This window comes from Sporisorium graminicola, chromosome SGRAM_5 (genome assembly GCF_005498985.1).
Source record: "Sporisorium graminicola strain CBS 10092 chromosome SGRAM_5, whole genome shotgun sequence".
Classification (NCBI taxonomy): Eukaryota; Fungi; Basidiomycota; class Ustilaginomycetes; order Ustilaginales; family Ustilaginaceae; genus Sporisorium; species Sporisorium graminicola.
In genome coordinates this window covers 86,115-98,943 of record NC_043735.1, presented here as the reverse complement: position 1 = coordinate 98,943, position 12,829 = coordinate 86,115, and the positions used below count along the sequence as shown (strand labels likewise).

Here is a 12,829-nt window from a genome sequence, read left to right as displayed (position 1 = left end):
ACAAGAACAGAGAGGAGGATTTAGAACCCGAGAGATGCGCGAAGTTCCTCTTCGAGGCTAGCGTCTGCTCCGGCTGGTTGAGCGGCATTGCTGTCTGCGTCTGTATCTGTCGCCGTCTTCTTGGCGACACTGTCCAAAAAGCCCTTTACGCCATGTTTGGACGGATCAAAGACCAAGCCGATGGCGTCCAACTCGGCCTTGCACTTGTCGCAAGTGCAAGGGCCGAAGCAGTAATCTCTGTAGAGCAGCAGTTGTCTTCTGCCGAGGCGGGTGTTGGGGTCGATGTAGCTGATGACGAGTTCGTCGTGGGGGGCGATGGGGCGGAGGGCGAGGGCTGCGATCTTCATGCTTGCGAGGATGCCGCGTGCGGGTACGTGGCGGATCTGGACATTGGGGTTGCACGAGTGATTGAGGAACGAGTGCAGGCTGTACAGGCCGCCGAACTTCTCCATGTTGATGTTGGCGCGGCCGAGGAGTTTCAGAAACGTTGGCGCGTCGAAGAGAGATTTCAGCGTAGATTTGCGTGTGTGCAGGTCGAGGAGCGCCGGGGTGATGGACGAGGGTGGCGAGGGAGAGTAGGGGTCGAGTGCGGTGCGCAGCGCTGCGTGGGCGCGCGACAGCAGCGGTTCAAACGATGCTTTCTCGGTCGACCATCCCGGATTGCGTGAGCGTCGCTCCAGTTCCGACACGGTCGCAAACGACGACAGCCGGCCATAGACCGTCTCGAAGTCTCCGTAGGTCTGCTCCAACTCGGCCTCCTCCCCTAGTCGCTTCATGGTACCGTACGCAAGCGTCGACACCAACCGCGCCAGCGAGCGCGCGACACAGTGCAGACTCTGCCACTTGTGCTCGCGCACCAGCTCCATCACCTCGCTCGCCCCTGGGTTCAGGCCGGTACACAACAGCGTGTGATGCGTCGCCATCGCCGCGCGGTGACAGCTACTGGTGCAGAAGCGGTACTTGCACTTGTGGCAGTCCTTGATCGCGAGCGCAACGGGTGCCGACGAGATGGGCAGGAAGCACTGGGCGCACAGCTCGCCGCGGACCACCTGGTCGAGTGCCTCCGGCGGCGGCGTGGGGATGTAGGCCTCCTCTGTGAACAGCAGTTCCCCCTCCGCAAAGCTGCGCGTTGCAACGAGACCTTTCCCCTTAACAGCGTCGAAGTACTCTCCACGGATGCCAGAAGGGATCGACACGGACGGGTCGATGAACGACTTGGGCACGCCCTGGTCCGTCTTTGACTTCTTCTTCTTCTTCGCTGACGACGAGGACGCAGCACCATTCGAAGCGGTAGCAGTGCCGTTGCTACTGCTCCCAGCCGTGGGAGCGGTATCGCCAGCGATGATGTTGTGCTTGACCAAAATGCTGCGGAATTTCTTCGCAGATACATCCGCCCAGTCGTTCTCCAGTTCGAGCGTCGCTAGTAGCCGTGTGAGCTCCGTGTCGGCGAGCGTGGCTTCGGGCCCGCCCAGCTTTGATGCCGCCGCTTTGACCATCTGCTTTTCTGTCGGGACTACCATCGTGACGGGGTGTGTTGCGTTGGGTTCCGATGAGGATGCTGTCGAGAGCCAGGCCACAAGAAATGGTGGCTGCAGAAGAGCTGCGTTTGAGAGTGTGTCGTGTGTCAAAGCGGCACTTCGAGTTTTTCGCTTTTCTTCTTAGATCCACTTTTTTTTTTGCTCCTCAGCACTTGCCCGGTATCCGTGTTTTTTGTCGCTCCACTCGACGGAATGCACTCACAAATATGGACTCGGTCTTTGGCCTCTCGAAGTTGGAGAGATGAACGCACCGATGTCGCACTTCGAGCAAACGGCAGATTCTAGCATTTCAGAGGGAATACAACTACACAGAAAAGGCGCGAGCGGAATAGATGTTGTCAAAGGGACCTTGTTTGGTGCGGAGGTGGCCTGAAGTCTAAAGCCCTGGCTTCTTTTGACCTTTGGAGGGATGAGATGCACTTGATCAATGACCAGATGATGGGACGCTACGAGAAACGGGGACCTTATGAATGCAATCACTCCTGCAAGGCATGACATCGGTTCCAAAGGAAGGAAGAAGCAAGGAGTGTGGTCTTGGGTTAGTGGACTTACAACTTCGCGGAGGCGACCGTTCAGCCATCACTCGTTGCTTACCCAGCCAGATGCAGCGTCATTCTCCTCGGGCTTCTTGTCGTCAGCGGTGGCATCCGCAGCAGCAGTGCCAGCAGCATCATTAGCACCATCGTCCTTGACATCGTCCTTGGGCTGGTCGTCACCAGCACCGTTACCGTTACCGTTGGTCACGCCATCGCCGTTCTCGCGTCGCTCGTCTCGGTCGACATCGTCCTCGCGGCGCGATTCGCTCCTTCTGCGGTCCTCGGGGTAGTCGGCATCGGCGTCACGTCGAGGCTCAGGCGAGCGCTCACGCTGACGACGGAGCTCGGCACGCTTACGGGCGCGCTCCTCGGCAGCGCGGTCAGCCTCCTCCTCCTCTTCCTTGCTAAGCTTAGGACGCTGCGGCGGGGGAGGGACGTCGGAGCGACCGCGATCATCACGCGGCTCACGGCCGCCGCGGCCACCACCGAACGAAGGAGGAGGAGGAGGGCCGCGCGAAGGGCCATCGAACCTCCAGCTGGCCGAGGGGGCGTTCTTTGCAAACTGGATCGAGATCTCGTTGCGGCCGAATCGCATACCATGCATCTCGCGGAAAGCAGCGTCAGCATCACGAGGGTCCTCGTACTCGATGAAGGCGTAGGGCGTAGCGGTGGCCGACTTGAGAGCGGGGATGTCGCAGCGGATCAAAGGACCCATACGCTCGAACTCGTAAGCCAGGTCCTTGGCCCGCATGTTGGGAGGGAAGCCGGCGACAAAGAGGGTAGTAGGAGGAGCGCGGTCTCGTCCTCCGCCTCCACCTCCGCCTCCACCGCGGCCCCCACGCCCACCTCGGGGGCCTCGATCATCGCGATCGTCGCGGTCATAACCGCGGTCGTATCCTCGTCCAGACATGGTTGGATCAAGGCCTTTGAGGGGTACTGATTTGGATCGAGATGGGTCTGTCGAGTGCTGAGGCAGAAAGATTCGAAGTGGTACTCCAGAGCAGAGAAGGACCAAGTGACGTGTGGTGATAGAGGGCCGGAGCTTAGTCGAGCATGTAATGATGGATGGAAGGAGAGGTGCAGAGCGATGCGGCGGATCGTAGAAATTGCAGCTGCGTCAAGACAATTTCCTCGCGTTTCAAGAAGATTTCTCCACAGTCGAATGGAAGCAGTGTCAATCAATAACGAGGCAACGGCTCCGTTTCAGGCATTTTTGCGGCTAGGGTGAGACTCAGCGCAAAGGAGAGTGTGGCACGGGCGCTGTGTGGGACGAAATTTTGTCTTGTTGAAGCACCTTGCCTCTGTGATCGAGCTCCCGTCTTTTGAAGATGCAGACAGCGCTGAGCTTTTTCGTGCATAAACAGTCTAACAGATCACTTTTTTTCTGAGTCGGGTTTTGCGAAGATCGACTCCGGAGCTGTGCAGGAATGAGGAGGGAGGGCTCCACACCTTGTGAGGCGCGAAGATCACGCTTTTTGCGACACCATCACAACCATCCAAGCTCATCCAAGAACTTGGCACGCATCGGCAAATCCGCATCCTCTCTTCCTTTGTTCCTTGCCACCCACCCCAGCTCCGACCTTCTGCACAGCCAAGGTCGTCTTTCCACTCAACAGATCACGCACACTCCGCGGCACTTATTCCGACTCGACTTTCACAGCCCAACATGGCGGACTCCGATGGTACGTGTTTCGACATTGTCTTCACACCGGCTGCGCCCCTTTTCCATCCAACATGATTGGCTCTTTCGTTGCTGCATCTTTCGCCTGTGTCCCCGCTCTCGTCCCGTTACTTGCCTGCAACAGCACTGCACTGTTCGGCAACCTTGTTGTTCTGTCCACACCACATCACCCCAGCAGCTTGCGCCCTGCCCTCGCTTCACTCTGTCACTCTCTCTCTTCGGCACTGGCACATTCGGTCCAGCTATTGCTCCTGATTGACTGTGCAGCACTTGCCTCCGCCTCGTGATGCTCGACCAAGTGCGGTCGCTACCTCAGCTTTTCAGCGTTCGTTGCCGACATTATAGTGGCTAGCTTGGTCTTGCCGCGATGATGAAGGAGCTTCTCCGACCAATCTTTCTTTGGGCTACAGTCTCGCTAGGTCACCTTCATCGTCACTGCGACGACATCCAGATCGATCTCTTCGTTTCATCCTGCTTGCTCTCGGGCCATCCCATCTGGCTGCGCTCCCCCTCTCAGCGACCTGTGCCTCATTGCTACCTTTTCGACCTGCCACTAAAACTCACTACCAGATCGCTAACTCTCGTCCGCACGCCTTCTTTGCCGTTCCTCGACCACACCCACCCAACAGCACAGCAATGGAACGGCGACGCCGCCCGAGACGCCGCCCGCGAAACCGACAATGCTGCCTGGAACGGTGGCCGCAGCCCCTCACCAAGGGGCGCCGCTACTCCCCCCCGCCGTGAGCGCGAGCGATCTCGTTCTCCCGCTCGTGCTGGCGAGGCAAACCACGCACGGTACGTTGACATGACATATGATGACCTGCAAATCAGTAGCGGTTCCCCATACTCATGCTCTTTGACGCGTTTGCTCACTTGCTTTGGATACAGTGCTGACCGCGACGATGGAGACAACAACCCCGGCAACAACCTCCATGTCTCTGGTTTGAGCAAGAGCACTACCGACCGTGACCTCGAAGAGGCTTTTGGCAAATACGGAGCTGTATGTTGATAGCACTACCAATTCTGGTTCTGTGCAGATAGCAATAGATACCAACAACTGACACCAACCCACCCTCTTTCTTCCAACTTCTGCTTTGCGCCACCACAGATCCAGAAGGCGCAGGTCATGTACGACCCTCACTCGCGCGAGCCTAGAGGTTTTGCGTTTGTCACCTACGAAAAGGCCGAAGATGCAGAGGCCGCCATCACTGCGATGAACAACACCGAATTCCTCGGTCGCAAGATCACCGTCGACAAAGCACGTCGAGGACGCGCTCGCACTCCTACCCCTGGACGCTACTTTGGGCCTCCCAAGGAAGGCCGTGGCCGCGGTCCTCCTGGTTTCTACGGTGGAGGTGGAGGTGGCGGTGGCGGTGGATACGGCCGTGGTCCTCCCCGCGGCGGCTACGGCGACGACCGATACGGGGGCGTGCCTCCTCGTGGTGGTGGATACCCGCCCGCGTACCCTCCTCGCGACCCGTATGACCGATACGGCCCTCCTCCCGGTGGACGCCCCTTCTCGCCTCCCCCCATGCGCGGTGATCCGTACGACCGCTACGGACGCGGTCCTCCCCCTGGACGCGATTACCCCCCTCGTGACCGCGACTACCTGCCTCCGCCTCCCCGCGGTGGACCTGGTATGGACTACCCGCCCCGCGACTTCCCCCCTCGCGGTCCTCCCGGAGACTACCCGCCACCCCGTGGCTACCGCGACATGTCGCCACCTCCTCCTCGTGGTGGAAGGTACGACGATCTGCCGCCTCCCCCTCCTCGTGCTGGCGGCCCCGGCGGGAGGTATCCGGATGGCCCTCCTCGTCCTCGTTACGACGAAGCTGGCCCGCCTCCGCGCCGATACTGAGTCCACGCTGGTGTGTGCGATTCGAGCGTCCTGGCGCCTTAAACGTATCAATGTTGTATCAAGAAATCTCGGCTCCTTCTGAAATCCCAAGTGCGTTATGAACGACGACCAGTGAGCATGAGAAGCGAAAGCCAAATGATGCTGAACAGTTCTAATGAGATTGCGAAAGATGCGTGTGCAAAGTACGGAATGGTGAAACAACAAAGATGCTGTGAAAAATTGTTCGTGAAGACGAGCTGTTAACGGATACGAATTTGGCCTCTCCAACGGGGCAGCTTCTGTTTGGATTCGTGGATCCAATCGGCATCATTCTGACCGAGAGGACCCAGAGCCGGCTGGACCAGCTCCCGCGCCGCGTGCTGGAAAGCGTCTCTGCTCTCTACGCCCTCTGCCGCCTTTCCCAGCGCCGCGCCCAAATCCGTGTGGCTCGATACCTTGATCAGCGATAGCAGCGCGAATAGCGAGGTCCAGAACAACGTCGAGTCCAGCGGTTCCGCCAGCAGCAGCCGCAGAACGCTCGCAAGACACCCGTGCAATGCCGCCACAAGCTGCGCGCTAGGTTGCCTGAAGTGCACCGCCACCACCTTGCAAAAGGCCACAATCGACTCCAGCCCCAACTGCGCCGTCTCGTTCTCGTCCATCTTGATGCACAGCGACAATGCCTGTACCGCCTTGTCGAGCAACGATGCGCCCGAGTCGGCATTTGCCGAGGCGACCAGAACAAGCCGCCCAGAGAAAAGCCCGAAAATCGCCGAGGTGAGCTTACCCAACCCCTGCCTCAGCCTGGGCACGCTGAGCGGCTCGCTCGACTCGAGCAGGCCCAGCACATGCTCAAAGCCTACCAGACACACGTCGCTCGTCTTCGACGCCTGCAGCTCGCGCGACTCGTCCGAGCCTCCATCGTCCACTCCTGCGCGCGCAGATCCGGACAGCTCCGCCAGCAACTCGATCAGCAGACACACACCCTCGTACGGCACATCGTCGTCGAGCGGCAACGAGCCCGTCTCGGACGCCAGCAGCAGATGCGTTTTCTTCTTGCCGGCGCGGCTCGCGCCCTGCAGCGCTTGCATCAGCTCCCACATCGCCCCATTCAGCCCCATGACAACAAACGGCTCCGCACCGAAGTCCAGCTCGAGCGAAACGCTCAGCGTGTGCAGCAGACGCAGAACGGAGACGGCGATCTCCGGCCGTGTATCGTACACGCGACAGAGCTGCGAGAAGGCCGAGAAGAATTTGGAGATGAAGCCGTACACGATCTCGGCCGAGTTGGGTTGGATCGAGGAGGCTAGCCCTTCGAGCATGTCGAGTGAGGTTTGCACCGCCGAGATGACATCGGAGCGCTGGGAGATGGCCGCAAAGTCAGGCCGCGAGAGCAATGCGCCGAAGCGTGATTCGATCGAGGCGGTGATCTGCCCAAAATAGAACTCAGCTGATCGCTCACTCGAAGCATCCGGATGCGTAGCGCCAGAGTAGATGCAGCTGACCACCGAGGCGATGAGCGCGCCGTGCGTGTTCGCAGGCAAATGGTCAAGTCGCGTCACGATGCCGGACACGAGCTGCTCCATCTCGGCGAGTTGAAGCAGGTAAATCATGATGCCGCTTGACCGAGTGAAAGCGGACAGCACCTGTGCGAGTTGCAGCAGTACGTCCGAGTCCGACATCCAAAGCGAAAGGTTCTCCGAAAGACGCTGCAGCAAGAAGGTCAGCACCTGCCGGCCTGCTTGCTCGCCGAAACCGCGCTGGATGGCAGCATTGGTAGCGAAACCAGCTCGCTCGTCGATCAACAGATAGGATGACGTCCAACGCCCCGTGAACCACAGAAGCGTCTCGGTCACTTGCGGGCTGGTGGCTTCCATGGATGCAGGTCCGAACGCGGAGAGGTGCTGCAGAAGCTGCATTCCTAGCTGCATGATGAGCGCCACTGCCGGATCGTCGGGCTCGGCGCTGGCTGCGATCTCGCTGGGCACTTCGGGCGTCTCGCCACGTGCGTCGTCGGCAAGTACATGGCCCGCAATCAACACGAGCCAGTGAATCTGTTCCCACGTCTGGCCCATCTCGACTTCGGTGAAATTGGCCTGTCCTTGCGATTTGGCGACGAGCTTGTCGCACAGAGGCCGAGCGAGCTCATGCAATGCGCGGAGGTTGTCCGCAGCCGAGGTGCGTGCAAGGTTGGCGATGGTGATGAGCTGATCCGAATAGACATCGCGGTCCTTTGCCGTGACCTCTTCAACTTCCGACATGTCGTCTTCTCCATCGACGATCGAGGCGGCTTCAAGGCGTCCAGTGACATAGGGTGCAAAGACCTGATCGCGAATGCTGCCGTACACAGTTTGGGCAAACACCCGCACATGGGTATCTTGGGCGTGAGAAGCATTCTGCTGTCGAAGCGATGAGGTGAGGGCTTGCCAGCAGGCCAATAGCACGTCGACAGTGTCTTCGGTGAGCACCGCGAGATCGTCCTCCTCGTCGGTATCCTTGGGACGATGAAAAGCAAGGCCGAAGATGGCCTTGCCAAGCGAAGAGAGCGATGATATGAAAGCGAAGCTTCCTTGGCTGCCATCGCCCGAGTGGAGGGATGCAGCCAGGATCTGCAGAGGTACGACCGAAACAATGATCTGGAACGCCTGTGACAAGAACAGCATCGAATTGCCGCGCGCAGACAGGATGGCGGAGGGCGAAGCGCATTCCTCGTCGACCAGGGATTGGAGTGTGGCGCAAAGATGCTTGGTTCGAGATACAAGCACGGGGACGTGCTGAGGTTTGTGAGACTGCGGTGTAAAGCTGCACGTAGACAAAATGCATTGTCGGAGGCGGTGCACCGAGAAAGAAATGTCTCGACTGGACGCAGCGGATGCTTGCAACCGAAGTCCGAAACGATACGCAGTGCCGAGAAGCGAGACGACATCGTCTGACAGCAATACGGGGATGAATGCGTCTGGAATGTGCTGAGGCCGCAGAGTCTTTTTGCCTTGAGAGGCTGAGGCTGCATTTGGTTCGTCGTCCTCATCGATGCCTAAGGTCAGGACTGAATCCTCGTGCTGAGAGCGTGACTGCTGCTGCCAGGCGCTTGAGGTAAACGGGTCGAAGCGAGTGAAGGTCCAGCCTAAGAGTTTCTCGGTGGTAGAAGCGGCCTGAAAGAAGAGTGTGTGACGCCACGAGTCGGAGCTGGTAGAGGCAGTGTCGTCCGACATGGTGTTGTAGAGAAGCTGGAAGACAGCCGTCATGAGACCAGCGAGGATGTGATTCTGAACGAGCGATTTGCACTGACGATGCTGGAGCAGATTGAGGCCCACTGCCGATCCAGGGACTGCCAGTCTCGAAGCGGATTGTGCTGGCTGCGAACGAGTTTGGTCGGTGGCAGAAGAGTCAAAGACATCGTTTGCGCTGGTCAAAATAAATTCATCGACGACAGCGCGGACGAGACCAAGACCAGTAACGATCTGCGCCAGCGCAGCGGCTGATTCGACGGCATCAACGGGCCACGATGATGGCAGGGACAGCAAACTCGAAAGCTGCGTGTTGAGAAGGCCAACGTGAGAGTCAATGACAGCGTCGAGTGCCGAGTTGGTGCCTGTCAGCTGACCAGCATGCTGGGCCAATTCGAGGCCGAGGAGACGCTTCTCCACTGCAATCGCAGTCTGATAGGCACGAGAGCGCAGATACTGAGGCCATGAAGCAGCTGCGTCGGGCGATCGGGATGAATCTTGACCGCGAGAAACGCAAAAATGTAGGAGGAAGTCGCGGAGCAATGAGAGTGATGCGACTCCCATGCTCGGTTGCTGAGCTGCTAGAGAGGGAAGGACATAGAGCACTGCATTGAGCGATTGGAAGAGCACGAGCGGATCGTGCGAATGTTCCAAAGCAAAGCAGGCATAATCGAGTGCGCCTTCGGATTGCCGCAGCGCCAGAAAAGTGGCCTCTCCTTTCGCTCTGAGCAGCGGATCAGGATTGGTGAATTCGGAGGAAGCCTGCGTGATGGAAGCGAACGCCTCTTGCAAGTGCGGGTTGGGAGCGACGAGCGACATGACGGCGTGCTCCGTGCTCCGATGACCGACCCGCACTAGCTTCCGACGGTGAAGGGAGAGTGAGACGTTCGGTCTGTTCCGAGAACGTCGAAGGAAGTGTCGGCCTGGCAATGGGTGGTGACAGTCTTGGATAATCCTTCACGAAGCAGAACCGTCTTCAATGATGGCAGCCTACTCTCGAAATGTGACTTTCAAAGATGTGGGAAAGTCAGAAATCGAAGAATATTCCTTCTGAGGGCTGCGTGCGGCGTTCAAAGCGGCGCTTTTGACCGTCATCTTCCAAATTTAAAAAGCTGAGATCTCGAAATTTCTTGATCCCGATCCAACGCGATGCCCTCTTTTCCTTTGAAAAAGCTTTTCTGGCGTAGTCAAAGTTCTACGGTCTCTCTCCGCTGCTCTGTCATCAGCCGTTTTCCAGCTTTTTCGATTTTGGCTTTGACCGTCCGTCGACTGAGAACGAGTCGACAGAACTCGGCTTGCCATCGCAACCTGAGTTTGCACCACCATCCCTCTCTCCCTCCCTAGTACACCTCGTGGTATCTCTCTCCTCGACCGGATCTACGTGCAATCGTATCCATCCATCTGCCTTCGTTCCGTCGCCTTTCTTCTCGATCATCGAGCTCAGTTTCACAGTCACTGAGCAAACGGCTTTCTGCGCCTGAGAACATCTACAGCGCCTTGGTTTCATTTCAAGATCTCGGTGGCACCAGCCCTCCGCACAGACGGAACACACAACAAAACAGGTGCACTCGACGTCGCGCTTCCTGCAAACCATCTCTTGAGACTTTGACAGCTCTCCTGAGACGCGATCATTCGGCTCTCCCATTCTTCGTCGCTTCGTTGGCTGAGCTTTTGAGCCTTTGAGCTGCATTTGCCTTTGAGCTATCTGGCTGCCACGTCGCAACCTCGCAAAACGAAAACAGAACACGGACTCGGACTCGGACTCGGAATCCCTTTCTCGGTGAAGCTCTGCTCAGTTCAGCTCTTGTTCTGAACCATGAACCGCCATCACCCTTACGGTGGCTACGATGAGAGGCCAGGTCGCGGCGGTCGCGGCGGTGGCAACCCCTCCATGCGCGGCCGTCCACCCCCCCACGGCGGCATGAGTCCCCCTTCCTCTTCCAGCTATCCATCCGCTCAATCGGGTTACAATCCAGCCGCTTCCAACGTGAACGACCCGTCAGCCCCTTACCAGCCTCAGAATGCCTACGCTGGTTCCAATGATTTTGCCGGGGGTCCGGATCGCCACTATCCGATGGGTCCACAGAGAGGCGGCATGAGCGCTCGTGGAGGTCCTCCAGGCTCTCGTCCGCCTCCGCCTCCTGGCCCCCCTCCCGCTCAAAACTTGAATGCTGCTCCTGCCTACGGATACACCCCAGCCTCATTTGAAAACGCTTCCTACGGCACGACCGGCCCTTACGACCAGTCTTCCGCACCGGCTGCTCCTTACGGACAGCCGCCTCAACAAGCACCCGGATACTCTCAGGATTACAATGCACCTGGCTCTCAGCCCAGTCCTCTATCCGCCGGCTTCGAAAGTCAAGGCTATAGTGGTGGAGGACCTTCATACGGCCAGGGCTTCCAACCTGGTGGTCCGCCTGCTGGCTCGTACGGCCGACCTCGTCCTCCCTTTGATGGAGAGGGTGGCTTCCGTGGCGGTCGTGGTGGCCGCGGCGGACGCGGTGGCGGACGCGGTGGAAGAGGTGGTGGCTTTGGAGGTGGTAGGGGAGGCTTTGATGACGACGAGAAGCCCTGCCGCACTTTGTTCGTCCGAAGCATTCAGTTCGAGACCGACTCTCAATATGTCCAGCAGCAATTTGAGCAGTTTGGCCAGATCAAGACCTTCTTCGACATGGTCAACAAGCGGGGTATCGCATTCATTACCTACTACGATCTCCGATCAGCGCGAGATGCCATGCTAGCCATGAAGGGCGCACTCTTTGGCGGACGTCCCATCAACATCCACTATTCGCTTCCACGTGAAGAGGACAAGGCGCAGCGCTGCGATCGCGACAAGAACCAGGGAACTCTATTCACTGTACTCAAGGGCGCCAGTCAAGATCTCAACGAGGACGCCGTCCGCGAAGTTTTTAAGAAGTTTGGCGATTTGAAGAAGATCCGCGACTACCCGGGACAGAAGAACAGCCGCTTCGTCGAATACTTCGACAGCCGCGCTTGCCAGTTGGCTCACGATCAGCTCAACGGCCAAACATACCTTGATGGCCAGTGGGATCTCAAGTTTGCATGGGATGTTGTCACCGACGAGGATCTCGAATGGGCCAAGATTCCCGAGCAAGCCGGTGGTCCAGGCTTCCAGGCCGCCCCGCCTGGGCCTCAGCCTAGCTGGGGCAGGGGAGGACCTCCTCCTGCTTCGGATCGCGCCCCCGCCCCTCTCCCTGCCGACTACCCTAGCTTTGACAGTGCAGGCTCGTCGGGCGGAGGTGTTGGGTATGGTCGTCCGCCTATTCCTTCCACTGGCCCCCCTGTCGACAATGGATGGGGCAGACGAGCAGGTTCTGGATCTGGTCCTGCCTCAACGCCAGTCGCGGCACCTGCCCACAGCGCCGACGCTGGCGATGCAAATCGTCTCGAACAGGCTCAGAAGGTGCAACAGCTGCTCGCCTCTCTCGGCGCCGCCTCCAAGTCACCCGCGACAGCAGCAGCTTCTCCCACCCCTCCCGCTCCTGCCGCCTCTACTCCACCAGCGCGAAGCCCACCAACGACTCACGCTTCGTCAGCTGCTGGACTTCCGCCCAACATTGCAGCCTTGCTTCAGTCGGCCGCTGGCGCACCCAAGCCCATGCAACCGCCCAAACCTCAGTCGCCTCCCACTTCCAACGCTATAGCTTCGTCGGGACAGGATAACGGCCAGCAATCGGTGCATCAACTCTTGAACATGCTCAACCAGAACCGACCTCCTCGACCATCGTGAGGGCGACGACATCATTGTTATAAGTAGCGGCCTAATGGACCGGAACAGCATCTCTCATCTGACCCAAATATGATTGGATTGAAATTCGTACTCTTTCTCGCATCCTTGGAGTGTACATTGGATGCACGTGCGGACTTTGTGAGTGTGTCTGCGTCTGCAGTGTGAGCTGGTGAGATGAGCTGAGAGCGAGACGGACGGACGGAGTGTTGTTTGTGATGAAGGTGGACGGCTGACCGCAGGGTGCGACTGTTGCCCTGTT

The 12,829-nt window shown here is 58.5% G+C and overlaps 5 protein-coding genes across 5 annotated transcripts; 2 read left to right on the top strand and 3 right to left on the bottom strand.

Annotated features, from left to right (window-relative positions):
* Nucleotides 1-20: 20 nt before the first annotated feature.
* EX895_004785 (uncharacterized protein) lies at nucleotides 21-1,520 on the bottom strand (the record flags this gene model as incomplete). Its single annotated transcript, XM_029885379.1, has 1 exon — nucleotides 21-1,520. One exon carries the CDS (start codon nucleotides 1,518-1,520, stop codon nucleotides 21-23), a length of 1,500 nt encoding a protein of 499 aa, XP_029737945.1.
* A 597-nt stretch (nucleotides 1,521-2,117) lies between these two features.
* Nucleotides 2,118-2,984, bottom strand: EX895_004784 (uncharacterized protein; the record flags this gene model as incomplete). Its single annotated transcript, XM_029885378.1, has 1 exon — nucleotides 2,118-2,984. The coding sequence occupies one exon, from the start codon at nucleotides 2,982-2,984 to the stop codon at nucleotides 2,118-2,120; it is 867 nt and encodes a 288-aa protein (XP_029737944.1).
* Nucleotides 2,985-3,740: 756 nt separating this feature from the next.
* Nucleotides 3,741-5,613, top strand: EX895_004783 (uncharacterized protein; the record flags this gene model as incomplete). Its single annotated transcript, XM_029885377.1, has 4 exons — nucleotides 3,741-3,756; nucleotides 4,385-4,550; nucleotides 4,644-4,755; nucleotides 4,864-5,613. 4 exons carry the CDS (start codon nucleotides 3,741-3,743, stop codon nucleotides 5,611-5,613), a joined length of 1,044 nt encoding a protein of 347 aa, XP_029737943.1.
* Nucleotides 5,614-5,852: 239 nt separating this feature from the next.
* On the bottom strand, nucleotides 5,853-8,804 carry EX895_004782 (uncharacterized protein; the record flags this gene model as incomplete). Its single annotated transcript, XM_029885376.1, has 1 exon — nucleotides 5,853-8,804. The coding sequence occupies one exon, from the start codon at nucleotides 8,802-8,804 to the stop codon at nucleotides 5,853-5,855; it is 2,952 nt and encodes a 983-aa protein (XP_029737942.1).
* Nucleotides 8,805-10,635: 1,831 nt separating this feature from the next.
* On the top strand, nucleotides 10,636-12,570 carry EX895_004781 (uncharacterized protein; the record flags this gene model as incomplete). Its single annotated transcript, XM_029885375.1, has 1 exon — nucleotides 10,636-12,570. The coding sequence occupies one exon, from the start codon at nucleotides 10,636-10,638 to the stop codon at nucleotides 12,568-12,570; it is 1,935 nt and encodes a 644-aa protein (XP_029737941.1).
* Nucleotides 12,571-12,829: the final 259 nt, after the last annotated feature.